The following is an 18,009-nucleotide window of genomic DNA, read 5'->3' as shown; positions in this document are numbered from 1 at the left end:
GATAGAAGTGATGACCCAGCTTGCTTAATTAAGGACATGTAGAGCTTCCACTAAGAGCCACGAATAGCTGTTCTAGCTGGTAGTCTAGTTGGCATTTTCCCCGTAGGTTTTGCATAAGCTTTATCCCATAAGTCTTCTCCTCAGTCTTTGTTGTTCTGACACTGGATACTGGATCAGTTTGATGCACTGAGAGTGAGTGTAGTTTGGGGGATATTTACATCTTTGTTGGTTAAAGCAAAATGTGCATTTATTTGAACTCATTTCAGGGTGCCATAAGTAAAAGTGTCATGTTCAGCACTTGGAACAAATACTTCCAAAAGCTCAGGGCTGAGTTTGCTAAAACATCCTAGCACATAGATTAAATCTATATATACTGTATTTTTTAAACTAACTATGATGATCTAATCAAGGTGTGTCAATATATATAAGGGAAACATGATTGAAATCTAGCATATCTTGATAGCAGTGCTTCAACTAGTACTTGAATCTGGAAATCTAAGCCTCAGAAGGAATAAAATCAATATATACTGGCAAATAATTTTTAGTAGAGACATCTTAGAGCCCAGAAGGACTACAAGCCAGATGGTGCATCCGTCTTTGTATAGATGGTGGTCTTTAATAAATCTGTAACCTTCAGTCATCCAGTTCTGTGACAGGTCAACTTGCTGTTTCCAAGCCTTAGATTACAAGCTTCGGTATTGGGTAATATTTAATTATAATTTAATTAAATTAGAATATAAAAAGCATAGACTTAGAGTACATATACTTTTGTCCTGCATCTAAAAAGTTCAATGATAATCAAAACCCCCTGTGTTTACTTTCCCCAGAGGGAAGCACAAACAGGCCAGCTGGTGGTGCTCTTCATGCTTCTATCTAGAACAAAGGTAAGGGCAGTGATTCTGAGATCCTATTACACTGTTGCACTGGCACCCTGGAGTAAATCCTCCCTTAGTTACAACACATTACAACAAGGGAACTGCAGCTGTAGAGTGTCTGCTCTTCCTCTGAAAAACTGAATCACTAGTGCTATGTTTCGCTTGTCTCAAAAGTCCAATGTTGGGACTGTTGTCACACATTCAGATAAGCCCAGATAAACATTCAGTTAAATGTACATTATTTAAAAAAATGTTAGCTAAGGGTATTGGAGTGTAGCAGAACTGATTTGACAGCTCTACTGCAGGGGTTCTTAATCTTTTAGCCTTTGTAAGATTTTGCAAAAGAAGCATTAATCTTGTAGAAAATAAGACTTTAGATTATTGTTGTCAGTATCCTAACTGTAAATAAAACGTAAACTTAAATACTCAGCTAAATTCCATATAAAGGCTTCTATCTGGTATAGAGTTTGTACTTTTTATTATGTGACTTCTGGTGCCACAGGTACTGCACCTGTGAGCATGGGTCCTGCTACCGTGGTCAGTTGGTCTGCTCCAAGGATTGGCATAGGGGCCATGCGATAGGGCGACTTCAAGCTGGTGTTTCATAAAACCAGGTTGCAGCATTTTTTGGAGTGAGCCCTGGTACCATCTCTTAATTGCAGGCCAGGTTCCATATAACGATGGATATCACTCCACCACAAGGTCTGCATACTTGGCCTTCCTTCCTTCCTTTCTTGTGCTTCTTCCATCCGATCTTCCCAAAATATCCCAGTAGATGATCTGCACTGTGGTTCGATGAAGCTGCTCATCATTGAGCAAATCAAGTGAACAAGATGTCCTAAGCTCTATCTGGACAGAATTAGTTTCTCAGGTGGATCTCTGTGAAAAAAATTTCACGTTTCTACTCCGTGATAAAACTCTTGCATCCAGACTGCGATTGAAAAAACAGGAGGACCAGTTTTGGCCTTTTGGCTTTCTCAGTCACGACCTTGCACTCAGTAGCTTCTCCAATTCCACTCATTGTTGTGTTTACGTGAGTCTCTGTGGAAATGCGCACCCAAAGTGTAATTACGGTGCGCAGCAGTGGACAAATAACTATTTTGTTAGACGTGAGATGACGAAACTCAGAGATGTGCGTCCGGACGGGACTAAAATGACTGGACGACCACAGAATTCAGTGAAAAACAGTAGGTAATTCAGCCTGTGACTTTCTCAGAGGATGTCTGAGAAATGTCATCACAGAGGACCCCTATAAAAGAGAAAATTGCCCCATAGAGCTTAAGAAGACTTCCCGTTTTGCCTTTAGCCCGGCTTTCAGTAATAACTAAATAACACAATACTTGTACTTTTACTTTGAGTACTTGAGTAGAATATTTAGAATAAACTACTTGCAATACTTAGGTACAAAAATGTTAAATACCTGAAGTGTGGTTAAAGAACACTTAAACTTCTACTCCGGTCACTTTTTTAATAGAGCACTTGTACTTTTACTCAAGCCAGGGTCTCCAGTACTTTATACATTTCTGGTTATGGGCTGTTTTTTTCTCGTATTCTAACAATGCCCTCCTCCTCTCTGCGCGTGAACACCAACGCACCAACGTGCCGTAGACACTCTCAGAGCAGTGAGTTTGACCACAGCTCGCGGCTAAATCTCTCGCATGGCGCGGCGCCATCCACAACACTGAAGTGTGAGACTTTATTCCCGCGCTTTAATCCTCTTAACAGACTTCCGGTCCTCAGCGCGTCTTCAGGGCTGGGGCTGACCGAGCCACGCGCGCGGCTCTAATCCCCTCGCAGACTGAACGGTGTGCACAGGCTCGAGCGCCCATGCCTCAGCGGCTCTCCGAGGCGGCATGGAGGAACTGCTGATACCGGAGGACGCGGAGGAGGCGCGCGGCCCGGAGCGGCCCGGCACAGCGGACAGTGTGAAGGAGGCGCTGCGGGGCGCGTGCGGGGAGGGCGTGCGGGCTTACGTGAAGCAGTGCGTGAAGCGGAACGGGCTGCTGACGCTCTCCGTGCTGGGGGTGGGCACGGGCTGCCTGCTGGGATACATGCTCCGCGGACTGGAGATGTCCTCTCAGGTACGGACTCTGACTAACAGCCGAGCGATACCGACCGAGCAATACCTTATCGCGGTTATAACGATATTATAATGGAACAGACGATATGTTGTTCCCAAAATGGACTGTAGCTTTGTTGAAACTTTGTTGAAGCCAAAGTTACACTCATGTTGATGTTATTCCAAGTAACTGTTCAGATAATTGTACACGGGACAAGATTCGTTTCTCAGGGGGTCCTGGGGGGTCTCTTTAATGGGGGGTCCTCTGTGATTTTATTCTGTTATTTTATAAATTTTATCACAAAAATGGCTTAATTCAATTACTATTTTAGAGACAGTTCAACAATTCCTCATTTATCAGCCTGTTTAAACCCACTGCTATGCCTGAGAAAAAAAAATTATGTATCCCCCTTGTCAACAGTAATTTAATGAGTAATTTTACTTCTTATTTTTGAATACACTATTGTTTTAGGAATACTCTACTGTATTCTACTCAAAGTAAGATATTAAATGTAAGGGTATATAGCAAAAAAAAGTTTTAGCAAACTGGACATTGTAAGATGCAATGGGGCTGACCTTACCTACTCCAATTTCACTTTCATGTTCTCTTTATATTAAATCTGACACCCATGTGCACTGGTTTGACCATCCTTTTCCGGCTTTTGGCAAATCCAACCAAAATAAGCTCAATTTTTCCAGGTTCCAGGTTTCAGTTTAGCATTGTTAACATAGCCAGTTGATCCAAACATCATGAAAACATGTCCACAGGTAGAAGTTGGACAGCAGTGTGTGCATGACTGATTTAATGACACAACAAAGTGAATAGATTGGCAGATGTTAAAGAATCAATAGACAAAATAACAAGAAAACCAGGGACAGGAGAAGTGAATAAACACACTAACAAATACTCAATTTAACTCAATACTTTGAAGACATTATTTCACCCAACATTTTCAGAAAAAAAACAAGAAATAATTAAATAGCAAACTTTAAGAAAATATTGCTTTGTAATGTAAAATTAAGAATTAATGTAAGTTTGTCTTGAATTATGATTTGTTAGATATTAGGTTGCAGCAAGTATAACAGTATGAAAATGGTCATCATCCCATGTACATTTTTAGAGTTTGAAAAACAATCAATCAATCAGTTAATTAAGAAATCTGCAAATTAACTCATAAAGAATATAATTAATATCTGGAAACAATTCAAAAGAGATTTGCATATACCTCCATTAATACACAATTAATACACAACAGTTATTTTAAGTTTTATTTAACAACCATTTAAAATCTCCAGTGTACATAAGTAAATAACAGCCTTTTCCCTTTTCTCCTCAAAGGTTACAGAAGTCAGAAAGGAGTCAGGAAGGCTTTCTTCAGTCTAGGGCTCATGTAAGGAAGCGGCATTAGGAAGTGCTTAATGCTGAGCCAAGCCCTGTTGGCTTTAAATCTAGACACAGGCCAGTCTGCTAGAGCAAACAGTAGATGATAGCTCAGGTCAGCTCGTGCAAGTCGCGTGATCCACGCCCACAGGTTAATGAGCTCATGTGTGGGACGTAGCCAAAGGCTAGAGGAAAAGTTGGCTAGTAGATCTGACAGTTCATCAAAAGGCAAACAGCAGCAATGACTCTTGCTGAAAGAGGATGAAGTGGCACTGCTTAACCCTTAAACTCCTTTTCTTATTGAGTTTAGATGTGATTTTGTGGACCATAACACTTGTAAAGGGGCCAAAATGGTTATTTGGAATAATGTCACTTTAGGTTACATAAAGGAACATTTAGTGAATGGTTGTTTAAAGGAACACTAAGGCTAATTAATCTCTATTTACATCTGTGGCACACAGTCAATTAACACATATTAATGTTTAGTGTTTTTCCTGTAAAAAGCTCATCTCTAAAGGCAGCATTATTACTTTTGCTTGACTATTTTTGAGTATTGTCCTGTTTCTATGAATTTCTGCATAAAGCTCAATTGTTGTGGTACTGAAATATTTAGCATCCTAACTCATGCTGTGTTGGATTTACTTCATAATTGCATCTAATCTAAATTTCACTTCTTTTTTTTTTCAAAATTAGTCAGGCTGCACATTCATAGTACACTGTAAAAACAAAATCCTACACTTAAATAAAATGTATTCCAAAAGAGATAGAATGCTGTTCAAAATGTAAATAGATGATAGATGAAAATCGAATAGTTAAATATATTTTATTCAAAACACAGATCACATATCAGATGTTGAAAGTGAAACATTTTTACTATTTAATGAAACAACGTTAACTCATTTAAGTTGGCATGGAGCAACAAACGGCTGGAAGTGGTACAAAACAGCTACACTAACAGCTATCTGCAACTAACTCACATGACTGGATATTAAAATAGCATTTTAAATAGGCAAAGTATTTCAGAAGAAAATATGGGCAAGGCGTGTTCTACCAAATGCATTTAAAGCTTGGATCCAGAAAACATGGCGGTTTTCTGGTTTGTGTTGTGAAATGGCTTTTTTCTTTGCATGGTACAGCTTTAACTTGCATTTGTGGATTGCAAAACTGAATTTAAAGTCAGTGATTTCAGGATTGTTTTATGCAGTGATTTCCAATACAGAATAATGCCTGTTTTAATGCAGTGCCCAAAGCTCATTAGCATCGAGGTTCTCTAAATCTTTTGAACATATTATGTACTGAAGATGGTAAGATATTCAAAGTATTCTCAAATTCACTTGGAGGAATGTTTTTCTACAATTTTTCCACAGACTGGATCTCTGCCAATCTTTCTTTCTTGCTTCTGAGAAACTCTATCTCTTTAAAATGCTTTTTTTATACCCAGTCATGTGAGTTTGTTGCAAATTGCTCATATTGCAGCTGTTTTTATTACTATCACTTTGTTTTTCAGCCTAAAACATTCTGTCTAAACATTAAGATTAGTAAGTAATTAGTAGTTGTATATATGTTTATGTAAATTATCTGTCCACCTTTAAATTGTGTTAATGTTTGCTACAACCCTGAAATCATTTTTTCTCCTTTTTCTAAAGGCAAAAATTTATTTTTCTTTTCCTGGGGAACTCTTAATGAGAATGCTTAAAATGCTCATCCTGCCGCTAATCACCTCAAGGTAATGCTTGTTTCTAATACACAATTTTAAAACAGTAATAAAATATCATGTTATTACTGTATTTATGAGCCACTAGTTCTGATATTAAATGCATGATAAATCTACTTTAATTTAAATTCCTTCTGTTGTCTGTAGTTTAATGTCTGGACTGTCATCTATGGAATCCAAGGCCTGTTGTCGGATTGGAGTTCTGACTGTAACATATTACCTGTGGACCACCTTCATCGCTGTTGTGGTTGGCATTGTACTTGTGCTGATCATAAAGCCTGGCTGTGGGACCGAGGTGGAGAGCAACAGGCTTGGGGGTCCAGTGATGACCTCTGCAGACGCACTACTGGACCTCGTCAGGTAACTTTTTCAGTTTGCTGAAACCATTGTTGATTATCGAGTATCATAAGGGTATTGGGTATTATCCATTATCTCTATGACCATCCATATTATTTAGACCACAATTTTTTCTCATATGCTTAGAACTGCATCCCTTGATAACAGTGTGACTCTGTTTCCAGTTTCTTGACTGTCTGTTTTAGCCCATCCCTTTACTTACCTTGTGATTTTTGCCCAATAAGAATAGGAGAAATACAGAAACAGGTGCACACAAAATCTAGAAAAAATGTGCTCCCACTTCAAAAAACAAGTGTGGACTAACCAACAATCTTGAAAAAGTGGAGCAAACTTTACCTGGGTTCCAGGCAAATCCAATGGGATTTTAACATAGAATAACTATGGAACTAAAGAATGTCTTGACAGCACTCTAAAAACTGTTTGCTAGATTTCAAGGCTGAGGGTGATGATGAGGCCAAACCACATAAAAGTACAAGTGTAAATGCACCAAGACTCATTTAAAACAAATCTGATGACACAGGCAACTTCAGGAGGTGGTCTGAGACACGTTTGAGTTATGCTATAGCAGTGTAAACACATCTATTCCTCTAAGAATCATTTAACATACAAAATACCTTCCAGTAAAACCAAAACACCAGTAGTAATTGATGCACAATGAGTAATTTTGCATATTCCGTTCCATACCTAAATTACATTTTAGTCTGTTTAGTCCTATTCAGGAAGATGCCAATTTTATTATTTTTATTCATTATGTTTTGACAGTTGCAAATTTACTTCAATATTTTTCAATGTTTTCTATAACAGTTAGAAGTAAGATTTTTTGTTATGTTTATCAAACATTAAACCTTAGAAGTAATGCTAAAAGAGAAATCTTTAAGCACTTTTAATATCAGGAATAAATTTGACAAAAATGTTCCCATATTAAGGGATTAAATTGAATATGTCTTCAAGATACTCTCCACCTAAAAAAATAAAGGTGCCTGGTAGAGTTGTTTGGAGTATAGCCATAGTATAGTGTAAGGAACCTTACTCTACATTAATGATCCAATTAAATAGCCAGGAATTAGCACTTCCAGGCATCTTCCTGGCATCTTAGGTTTTTCGCACCTAAGAATAACCTAGTTTGCATTGCTTTCCATGTAGTTACAGAAGAGTAGGCCACAAGATGTGATGAGCCACAAGTCCATTTACCAAGCTTTATATTTTTTACTAAGAGTATTCGGGCATGGCTAATATGATTGCTGGGATCAATAAATCAATGTGGCACCCCTTTCTTTGAGCAAAGTGAATGCCTGAATTATGAACTGATATAAAAAAATAATTTAATGTTCAGTTACCTTTACAAAGGCATCCATCAATTACTAGAAGGGTCTAGGCCTGAGGAGTTCAGGCCATGCCATACTACACAATCCAATTAAAGCGGAGGAGTGATTAGTGTATTTTTAGTAATCCATACAAAGGACTGGTTTACTGGCTAAGTAACCAATGCTGATTATGCTGAGGATCCCCTGCTCGTGATGGCTCGTGGCAGTGGGATGGTGTTGGGCTCGTGCCTGTAGGCCAATTAAGACCCTCCAGACATGACTGCACATGCTCTTAAAGCTAAACACACACAATACAGTCACCTGACAACCTGAGGCTGTCATAATAGGAACAGTCCGACTACCATTAAATTGAAGAGTTTGACTAGGCCTGTTATAATTATTTTTATCATTTTTTATAATTATATAACTTTTTTTTTTTTTTTTTTTTTTTTTTTACAATATTTTGACTTTATTGCGATAAATACTATTATCACCTATCATTATCATTAAGCATTTTTAAAATACTTTTATCATTAATATTACGTGGACTCTGAAATTTTAATTGGAAACCACGGTTATTAAAGAAAGTCGACATACAGCTGAAGGAAAAAAATAAGAGACCACTTCAGTTTCTGAATCAGTTTCTCTGATTTTGCTATTTATAGGAATATGTTTCAGTAAAATGAACATTGTTGTTTTATTCTATAAACTGCAGACAACATTTCTCCCAAATTCCCTCATTTAAAGCAATAATTTGCAGAAAATGAAAAATGACTGAAATAACAAAAAGATGCAGAGCTTTCAGACCTCAAATAATGCAAAGAAAACAAGTTCATATTCATAAAGTTTTAAGAGTTCAGAAATCAATATTTGATGGAATAACCCTGATTTTTAATCACAGTTTTCATGCATCTTGGCATGTTCTCCTCCACAAGTCTTACACACTGGTTTTGGATAACTTTTTGCCATTACTGGTGCAAAAATTCAAGCAGTTCAGCTTGGTTCAGTTGGCTTCCTCTTGATTATATTCAGTACAGTTTCAGGGCTCTGAGAGTTGCACTGTCTCTATGATGTAAGGATTGTCGGTTTGAATAACGGATCATGCTGCTTGCCATCAGCAGCTCGAGTCAGAGAAAGCACAATTGACCCTCCTCTTTCAGCATTGGGTAGATGAAACTCTTTGGGTCTATTAGCTGATGTGTCAGAGCTAATTCCTCTAAGTGTGCTGGTTATCCAGTAAAAGAAGGCGGTGGCTGGCTTCAGATGTGTCGGAGGAAGCATGTGCTGTCTTTACCCTCCTTGTGTTGGGAGCATGATTGATGATGGAGGGAGTCCTTATGAGTGGGTGTGGGTGTGGCCTCGTTAAGTGTAATCATGTAAAAAATATATATTGTAGATCTTATCAAGCCACTCACTTTTTTCTTGTTTATGTTTCTTTAGGAATATGATTCCTTCAAATCTCATCGAAGCCACATTTCAACAGGTATGTAAGCCAACAATCAATTTTAAGCAGTTTTGAGTGGACTGTAGTGTTTTGTAGTGTAAATGTGGGTCCCTACACCTCTGTTATATCTTTGCAGTACCAGACAGACCTTATTCCGCTGGTCAGAACACAAGTCGGCAGCACCAAACAGCCCAGCTTCGTCTACCTCATGCCTGATGAAGAGAATCCTAAAGGTCACTCAGTGCTGCTGGAGCTCACCCCTTCTCCCGACATTCACTACAAGTCCGTCCCCGGCAGCAGCCCCCAAATGAACGTTCTGGGCATCGTCATCTTCTCAGCCACTATGGGTAGGTCATTTGAGTACAAAATAAAAAAAAAAGCATATAAACAGCTTGTTTAGTATTAGTTAATTAATTAAGTTCTGTTAGTTAATAGCAGGTATATGCCAATGTCACAGGAGTGTTAAAACATGCTGTTTAGATTTGATACTTCGCAGTACGTACTTTGGAAGGAAAGTTCAAAATATTTAAATGTATTACAAAGAGTCCATATAATTATTAGTAATTATAAGTAAAACGTGTTTCATATGATATGTAGAAATGGTTTCAAAATATATTATTTTCTCCCCAGTTCATTTTGGGTTATTAAACTGCATGAATCCCCCAAGCTGTGATTGCAACAAGCAATACATTTTCTATTTTTGGTGTTTAAAGCACAATATATCATTAACAAACAATACTGTGTACTTTTAGGCCTCCTTCTAGGCAGAATGGGTGAGCGAGGGATGCCATTAGTCAATGTTTGCCAATGCATCAATGAGTGTGTTATGAAGATCATCAACGCAGCTGTATGGTAAGGGGAAAAACTGTGTTTTTGTTCAAAATATTGTACTAAGAATTCAGACCAAACATTTGTGTTTATATCTGTGTTATTTAACTGAAAATTAAATCAAATATACCTCAGTTAGCTCTGCTCCCGCAGTGTGTTTGGCTGAGAGACCTTCTAGGAGTACCAATATTGCACAACAATGGCACTCTGACTGAAGCTCTATAAGAATTAATCCACCATATACACAAGAGAGACACATGAAGCACAAAACTTTATTAATACAAGTAAAATAGTGCCAAATTTATAATATTGTTTGCCTTTATTATATTTCCTTTTTTACTGTAATAATTACAGATAACTAATAGCTAAAGCCAGACTCTTAATCAGTGTTACCCCTGGTGAATCTCCTACAGAGTTTTATCAAGGCTTTAACCACCTTCAACGGATTCTTCCATTCAGGCACTCTCTAAGGTTTAATGAATTGAATCAGGAATAATTAGAGAATTCTAATAATTAAATTGACCATAATTAAAACATGTCAATAATATGGACAGTTATTAGCATATAGCATAATTGTTCAATTAAATAAACAATAAAAAACAGTAATAATTGCAGCATAAGTGTCTAATTTGCATATTTTGTCCCACAATCCAATCAGATTTTAGTATGATGATTAGACACGTGTTTGACTACCAAGCGTAAATGCATTTTGGTTAAAAGCTTATCAGGATACAGTCCAGATACTACTTACATGCGGTAACCATGTGAAAATAAGGTCTAAGTGGCTTTAAAATCTCCCTCACAGGAAAAAATTAAATGTAAGGCTTTTAAATATGCTGCCTATTACATAAAGCAATAGTTTATGATGGTTTTAAGACAAAGTTTTGCTGTAGATAAAAAAAAAAGATATTTTGAAGACATTTATGGGGGAAATGTAGGGTGGTGAAAGGAAAAACACCTGGATTGTGTTTTCTCACATTTCTTACTTTGCTTACATCTCAGCATCTCAACAATTCTTAAACATAGGTTTTATTCCTTTTACTGTGCAGTTTTTTTTATGGTTTGTTAAAAGACTGCTGCTTTTGTTTCAGAGTTTACTGACAGAGGCCCAAAATAGAGCAGCCAATTACAACAGAGGTCATTTACATAGTCATAGTTCTAGAGTCAATGTGAAATTCAAATATAATGGCTTTTGCACACCTCTTAAACTTTTTCTTGTGCACTAGGATATAAAGCTAGAAAGAATAAGAGACTAATATTGTTAATAAACATTGTTATGATTACACATAGTTTTTCACATAGTTTTTGGTCTTGTAAAAAATGTAGACACAAATATGTACAGGTATTAGTTTTCTAGGAAATGCAATGTATTCTTATGAAAAAAAAAAAAAACGATGGAACAGTCAGGTTTACACCATGGCAACATAAGACACCCTGCCAGCCGAGTAGTGATCCATTGAGAACAATGGAGCTAATGCTCACGCGTCACTGTTGTAGGTAGAACGTCTCCAGCACACAGGCTGCACGTGAACTCTGCTGAAGACGGTGTGTTAAACCGTGCTGGCGCGTGCAGCGGATTAAAAGTCACCTGCTCTTAAGTGATCTCACACACTCTCCAGGGCCACAAATCAACAGGATAGCCATGACCATTGATATTGTCAGCATCAGCATCATCATCAAGGAATAAAATGCTTAGATTCAACTTAACTTTACACTTTTCAATGATTGAAAATTGAAATTAGGGGTGGCCGATATGGCCCTAAAATAATATCACAATATTTCATGTTTTTTTTTACGATTACGATAATCTTGTTGATATGACAAAACACTGAATTAAATGTTTTTTCCAAGAATACACTACTGCAACAAAATGAAAAAAAAAAAGTATTATTGCATACAATATGATATGGCACACCCCTAACTGTGATATTAAAAAAAACAAGAATTTCACAGATATGTAACATAAGTAATAATGCACTCTAAATATCTCCATATATCCAGGACTTCAGCAAAAATGTAATGATACTGAACCAATATAATCTGTTTCAAATAGATGTATAATGGGAAATGAGGACAGTGTGAATTTTTATTTTGCTAAAAACAGCAAAAAAAAAAAAAAACCTTGATGTGATAATTAGGGGTGGGTAATATTGGCACGATATTTCAGGATATAAGATTGTTCGGGATATTAAAAAATGTTGGTGATATTATTGCGTGCCATACGATATGGCACACTTCTAATTAAAATACAGCGTAATGTTATGCACAGCTGCATAAAAGATAGGTTTCATGCACTGTTATACAGCATGTAAACATTTCTTATTAGGATTACCAAAATTAGTATATGTGGGTCTCTAATGCCATTTTCTGGCTTTTTTAAAACGCACAAAAAATATACAACCTCTTATAATTCCTTTATTCATGTTTGTGAATTATATACATACACTAAAATCTAATCTAAAATGTCCTTCTTTGTGTTGCAGTTAGCTTCTACTGACATGCTACTATAATATTATGGGTACTAAATAGGCGTGTGCCATATCGTATTGTATGCAATAATATCGGCAACATTTTTCAATATCGTTATCAATATTATGCCCTGAAATCGATACATCCATCCATTGTAAATACCCACTTTATCTGTCAGGGTCACGGGGGGCTGGAGCCAATCACAGCCAGCATTGGAACAGTATATACCCTGGATAGGCTTCCAATCCATCGCAGATACTCTAAAATATCGTGCCATAATCGAGCCTAATTATCATATCAGGGCACTACTTTTTTGTTGTTTTTAGCAAAACACAGTTCTTATTTCCCATTCTATATATATCATAAGAAACGCTCTATATGTATCCAGTATCATTCATTTTACTTTAGTCCTGGATATATGGAGATACATGGAGTGAATTATTAGTATCATGACATTCTGGATTATTGACTTCTGTTACAAATCTGATCAAATTCTTGTATTTTTTTATATCTCAATTAGGGGTGTGCCATATCATATCACATGCAATAATACAATTCCATTTTGTAATTGTAATAATTGTATTTTGTCATATCGCCAAGAGTATCATAATTATTGCGAAAATACCATAAAATATTGTGACATTATTTTAGGGCCATATCGCCCACCAATAGTACTCAATAGAATACTATATGTTATAATGTTATAAATATAGAATTATATATGCTATAAGTCGGTATAATTATAGCAGTATTGTGACATTTTTGTTGACATGATTCTTGACATGATACTGGATTTCACAATGTTTTTAATTACTTCCTAAACAATAATAATAAAATGACATCAGCAATTTTCACCACTTAAAAATAGTGGTAAAATAGGTGTGAATGAATGCTAAAAAAATGCCAGCTCACTGGTGGAGACCCTTATCCACCTGCCAACTCAACACCAAGAGGGTAATTAATGTTCCACCAGTGGAACTGCCACAGCTAAATCTTATTTATCTAAACAAACACTCAAACAACGTAAAGTCTCGCTAAATAACTTGAATAAAAGAGAAAGAGGTTGCCACAGAGCATTCTGGGAACTCCTTTAGGACCTCTTAAGACCCCCCCATGCTCCCATTCTCCCACAATATGAACAGTCACTTCTATTCCTCTTCCATATCAATGTTTTACACCGCAATTTGCTAATTATCAGTTTTCCTAGGTTGAAGAGTAAACCGGAAGATGCCTTGAGCCCAAAGAAATGACATCTTATTCATGCCATCTTTTCCTTTACAGGTATTTCCCTTTTGGGATCATCTTCCTGGTGGCTGGGAAGATCCTGGACATGGAAGACCCGTCCACCCTGGGCAGGAAGCTGGGCTGGTACACAGTGACGGTTCTGGGTGGACTGTTTGTTCATGGCCTCGTTCTGCTTCCATTCTTCTATTTCCTGTTGACGAGAAAGAACCCCTTCACGTACATCAGGGGGCTGCTGCAAGCTATGGTGATTGCCTTGGCCACCTCTTCAAGGTTAGACAGATCTTTTTTAAAGTTAACAATATTGGTTAGTTTTAGATTATGAAGCATAAGTTAGAGCATGGTGACTTGTCTGCTTTGAGTTAGGAAAATTACAATTGACTGTAATAATATTTAGTAAAGGATGTAATCGCTTTTTGGCTGGTGGAGGTGGTGTAATGATGTGGTGGTAGTTTTTTGGCACACTTTTGGTTCATTCTACCATCAATCAACCATCATTGAAGCATTTGAGCATTGTTGCTGACCATGTGCTTCCTTTGATGACTCAATGTTACCATCCATCATCTTCTAATGGATATTCCACCATGATCACAATGCTTTTAATGCTTTTTCAAAAGTTAAGTTGTGTACTACTGAGATGCTTTTTTTGTGGTAGAACAGAAGTATACAGCATGCAAGGGCACTAGAATTAGAACCTCAAAGGAATGTTTCCAACATCTTGTGGAATCCTCGCCCTGCTTTTTAGGAGCAATAGGAAGGCCATACTCAGTATTAGTTCAGTATACTATATAAATAACACTGTTCATTTTATCAAAATACACTCAGCAAAACTAGAGAATCTGATTTAGAAACTGGAGTGGTCTCCTAATTTTTTCCAGAGCTGTATTATTATATTATATAAAACTTGGAAAAATCATATATTGTTTTAAAAAAGATTGGTTAACAGGTGGCAGCTGGTACATAGCAATGGAAATAAACTGAGCTTTGGAAATGTATTTAAAAAATGTATTTAAAAAGTCTTTATTAGAAAACAATTTCTTACTCATTCAAAAGACAGGAAGGTGTCTGGCTGACCCACATGGCAACGTCTTTATCTCAGCTTAACATTGAACTAAATTCAGAGGTCTGACAGGTGAAAAAGTGCAGTAATAAAGTTGTTGCTAAAATGAGAAAATAAAAAGCAGCTTGTTTGGACCGTACAGCACTGTTACTGGACTACTTAAAAACTGGGGTGTTCTACAACTTGTGTACTGGATATGTAGTGAAAGTTCTCTTTGAGTAATTGTTTTCTTTTTCTTTTCGTCATTTTGGACAGTTCTGCCACTCTGCCCATCACTATGAAGTGCTTGTTGGAAAACTGTCGGGTGGACAGGCAGATAGCGCGCTTCGTCTTGCCTGTGGGTGCCACCATCAACATGGACGGCACAGCCCTGTATGAAGCAGTGGCTGCCATCTTCATCGCTCAGGTCAACGAATACGAGCTGGATTTCGGGCAGTTGGTCACGATAAGGTGAATGTCACAGCTCTGTTGACTATAGCAGTGCTAAGAGATGGAATTACGCTGTGTAGGCAAAATAGAATGATGCAATTTAAACCACTGTCATTGCCAGATTTTAATAACAGAATATTTAATGAGCTTTTTTTCTCTTGGGAAGGACCCGTAGGTACCGTGGTGTTCTGAAATTGTCCTGACAGCTTGTGTGCAAGTGCCATTAGGAATGTCAGTCCCACTGTCACATTGCATTCCTCAGCACTGTACACTGAATTCACTCTCTTCTGGCTCTTGACAGCATAACGGCAACGGCTGCCAGCATCGGTGCTGCGGGGATCCCTCAGGCAGGCCTGGTAACAATGGTAATAGTGCTGACGTCTGTGGGCTTGCCACCAGATGACATCACGCTAATTGTGGCCATCGACTGGATTCTGTAAGTTGAAGCTCTTACAGCTGTAACATCATTAGTTTTAAGTTTTGATTATCCACAGATAATCGGGTTATTCAGCGATTTATCCAGTGGGAATCAAAATATAAGCAGTGCAAACAATCCGTTCATAAATGATAAATGAAGTCATTGTGCTCTCCTTCAAAGGGATCGATTCAGAACAATGATTAATGTGCTTGGAGATGCCCTGGCAGCTGGAATCATCGCTCATTTGTGTCGGAAAGACTTTCCAACTGGCACAGGGGTAAGTGCTTCCACATTACTGTGTAATGTATTCAGACAACAGCAAGCTACATCACAACCTGTCAGGACTGCGTAATCTGAACAGCATGCTAGTATTACAACTGTATTGCTACACATCACAATTGCCATTTACCTAGGGGCAGTTTCCTGGACAGGGATTAAGGGTGTACTCCCACTACGGTTCTGCCCCCTCCTCACTCCTCCACTGGCCTGCACTCACACTGCATTTAAACAATCCATCATTACTCACTGTTCAGTACATACATAGCAACATAGCACACGCTTCCGAAAGAGGGTGCTTTTCCTGGTGGCAGTGCAGGATCTTGGTCTATGGTCAGATCATGCTCAAAGTGCATGCATAACGTTTCTGAGTCTAATGGGTGCTACAGAGTGGCAATAGGATTGCTATGGTATTTTAGGCAGTTGCAGTGATGTTGCTTAGTGGTTGCCATGGGTGGCTAGGTTGTATTGCATATGTTATGGTATCTCAGGTGTTTGCACAGGTATTGCTAAATGGTTGGTGTGGTACTTGATTAAAAAAAAACACCTACTGTAAGTGTATTTGTAACATTAACACATTTGGATCAACATTTAATCCCTGTATCCAATTAATTTCAATGCAGTGCGCAACATTTATAATAACTTAAATTTACTGTTCGGAAAATGTAATTTTGTTTCTTAAAAGAATGACTTACTTTCTTGAATCAAATTATGTTTAATAAAATGTCAAGAAAACTATACGTAATTACTTTGGGTTAGTATTTTATTTGTTGTTAAAATATGTCATTATAAAAAAAACAGGAGTATGTGCCTTTAATATGATATGACGTGAAAACTGTGATCAAACTTTAGCTTTGCCATTTTCTACTTTTTTTCAGAGGAAAGCCAGTGAACTGCCACGAAACACACACAACACCCAAAACATGGAGAACGTGCCTTTGACAGAGGTGCCACTAATATCTGGAAAAGACTGCATATTTGAGGTGGTTGGAGAAACAGTTATTGAGCGACCGACAGTCTATTACAACATCTGTCAAGTATAACCTGACCAGCAGAAGCCTTACAACAACAACCATCACCTTCACGCTCCTGCAGACCAGTCTCTGCTTTTGTGCCATGATTCTGAATTTCCTGCATTTCTTTCTTGTTCGGGTGACCTGTTGTCAGGTGATTGATAATATTTTCCTGCAAGTGACTTTATTCTCCAGATTCACGTTTTTTTTTTTACAAAAAGGTGAAGAAAAGATCCACACTGCATGCTGGCATGTAAGTGGACACAGTTAAGACATTGCTGCTAATGTCATCAAGCGTAAGAAAATAGATGCATTGCCTTAAACGTGACTGGAGCAAAAAATTGGTGACTAACTCAAAAATCCATATTATAAGGCTAACTATTTATTATAACAAAACATGCTCTCACAATGAGGCGATTCTGTGGATGTGTTTTATACATTTTGATTACAGTTTATTTATGTGTAATATATATATATATATATATAATTATTTTGTAATAAAATACACTGTTGACCTGTATCAGTTCATTGAGTAATGTGTAGATGTGAAATCCTACAGGCAGCATGTGTTGCCGGGTGGTAACAGTATTAAAGGGCAGAAAGCAAGTAACAAGAGCTTAGTCCTAATTAGATTCTTAAGTTCCTAAGCTTAAGATCAACAACATCAAGGACGGTAATGGCAAATTAGCCATTCATCTGCACTGACTGCACAGGCATTCAGTGCCTAATTCAGCTGGTCAGCAAAGGGACAAGGTCAAAGTTAAAGCTTAATCGCTAACATAAGAAAACGTCATCTTATACAAATACAATTTAAATGTATAGTAACAAAATATTTTCTACATACAAAGAAACTTATAAATATATTAAAAATAGGTTTATAGAGTGATCAGCCACAACATAAACACCTACTTATATTGTGCAGGGTTCCCCCAGGAAAGCGCCACGAAAACAGCTTTAAACAGTTTATACATTATGTTAATGTAATACGAAAATATACAGTATACTTATCTTAATAGTACAGGTCAGTTAGCATAGTGCACAAAATGAGTGTTCTAACCCATTTTATACTAACAGTACAAGTAATTGAAGTATTGCTATGGTAACATACATCACTGGATATGTGCATGTACTCTACTACCT

The 18,009-nt window shown here is 37.3% G+C and overlaps 1 protein-coding gene across 2 annotated transcripts; it reads left to right on the top strand.

The window, feature by feature from the left end:
* The first annotated feature begins 593 nt into the window (after positions 1 to 593).
* On the top strand, positions 594 to 17,082 carry slc1a8a (solute carrier family 1 member 8a). 2 transcript variants are annotated; one of them, XM_022669697.2, is made up of 11 exons: positions 594 to 884; positions 5,962 to 6,041; positions 6,177 to 6,389; positions 9,131 to 9,173; positions 9,271 to 9,481; positions 9,887 to 9,986; positions 13,713 to 13,946; positions 14,989 to 15,183; positions 15,464 to 15,598; positions 15,761 to 15,857; positions 16,735 to 17,082. In XM_022669697.2, the coding sequence occupies exons 1-11, from the start codon at positions 792 to 794 to the stop codon at positions 16,897 to 16,899; spliced, it is 1,566 nt and encodes a 521-aa protein (XP_022525418.2). In that variant the 5' UTR covers positions 594 to 791; the 3' UTR covers positions 16,900 to 17,082. The 2 variants fall into 2 exon arrangements, with proteins under 2 accessions (XP_022525418.2, XP_007240262.3); XM_007240200.4 differs by lacking the exon at positions 594 to 884 and adding an exon at positions 2,563 to 2,956.
* The last annotated feature ends 927 nt before the right edge of the window (positions 17,083 to 18,009 follow it).

Source organism: Astyanax mexicanus, chromosome 16, assembly GCF_023375975.1.
Source record: "Astyanax mexicanus isolate ESR-SI-001 chromosome 16, AstMex3_surface, whole genome shotgun sequence".
Taxonomy (NCBI): domain Eukaryota; kingdom Metazoa; phylum Chordata; class Actinopteri; order Characiformes; family Acestrorhamphidae; genus Astyanax; species Astyanax mexicanus.
Note: the sequence above shows the minus strand (reverse complement) of the source record. Positions and strands in the feature narration are given on the sequence as shown.

What these genes read in the sequence shown, in the direction of transcription:
- slc1a8a (XM_007240200.4), top strand. Translation starts at nt 2,729, where the DNA reads ATGGAGGAACTGCTGATACCGGAGGACGCGGAGGAGGCGCGCGGCCCG. An exon ending in GCACTACTGGACCTCGTCAG is followed by an intron (nt 6,390 to 9,130) that starts GTAACTTTTTCA and finishes ATGTTTCTTTAG; the next exon opens with GAATATGATTCCTTCAAATC. An exon ending in ATCATCAACGCAGCTGTATG is followed by an intron (nt 9,987 to 13,712) that starts GTAAGGGGAAAA and finishes TTTCCTTTACAG; the next exon opens with GTATTTCCCTTTTGGGATCA.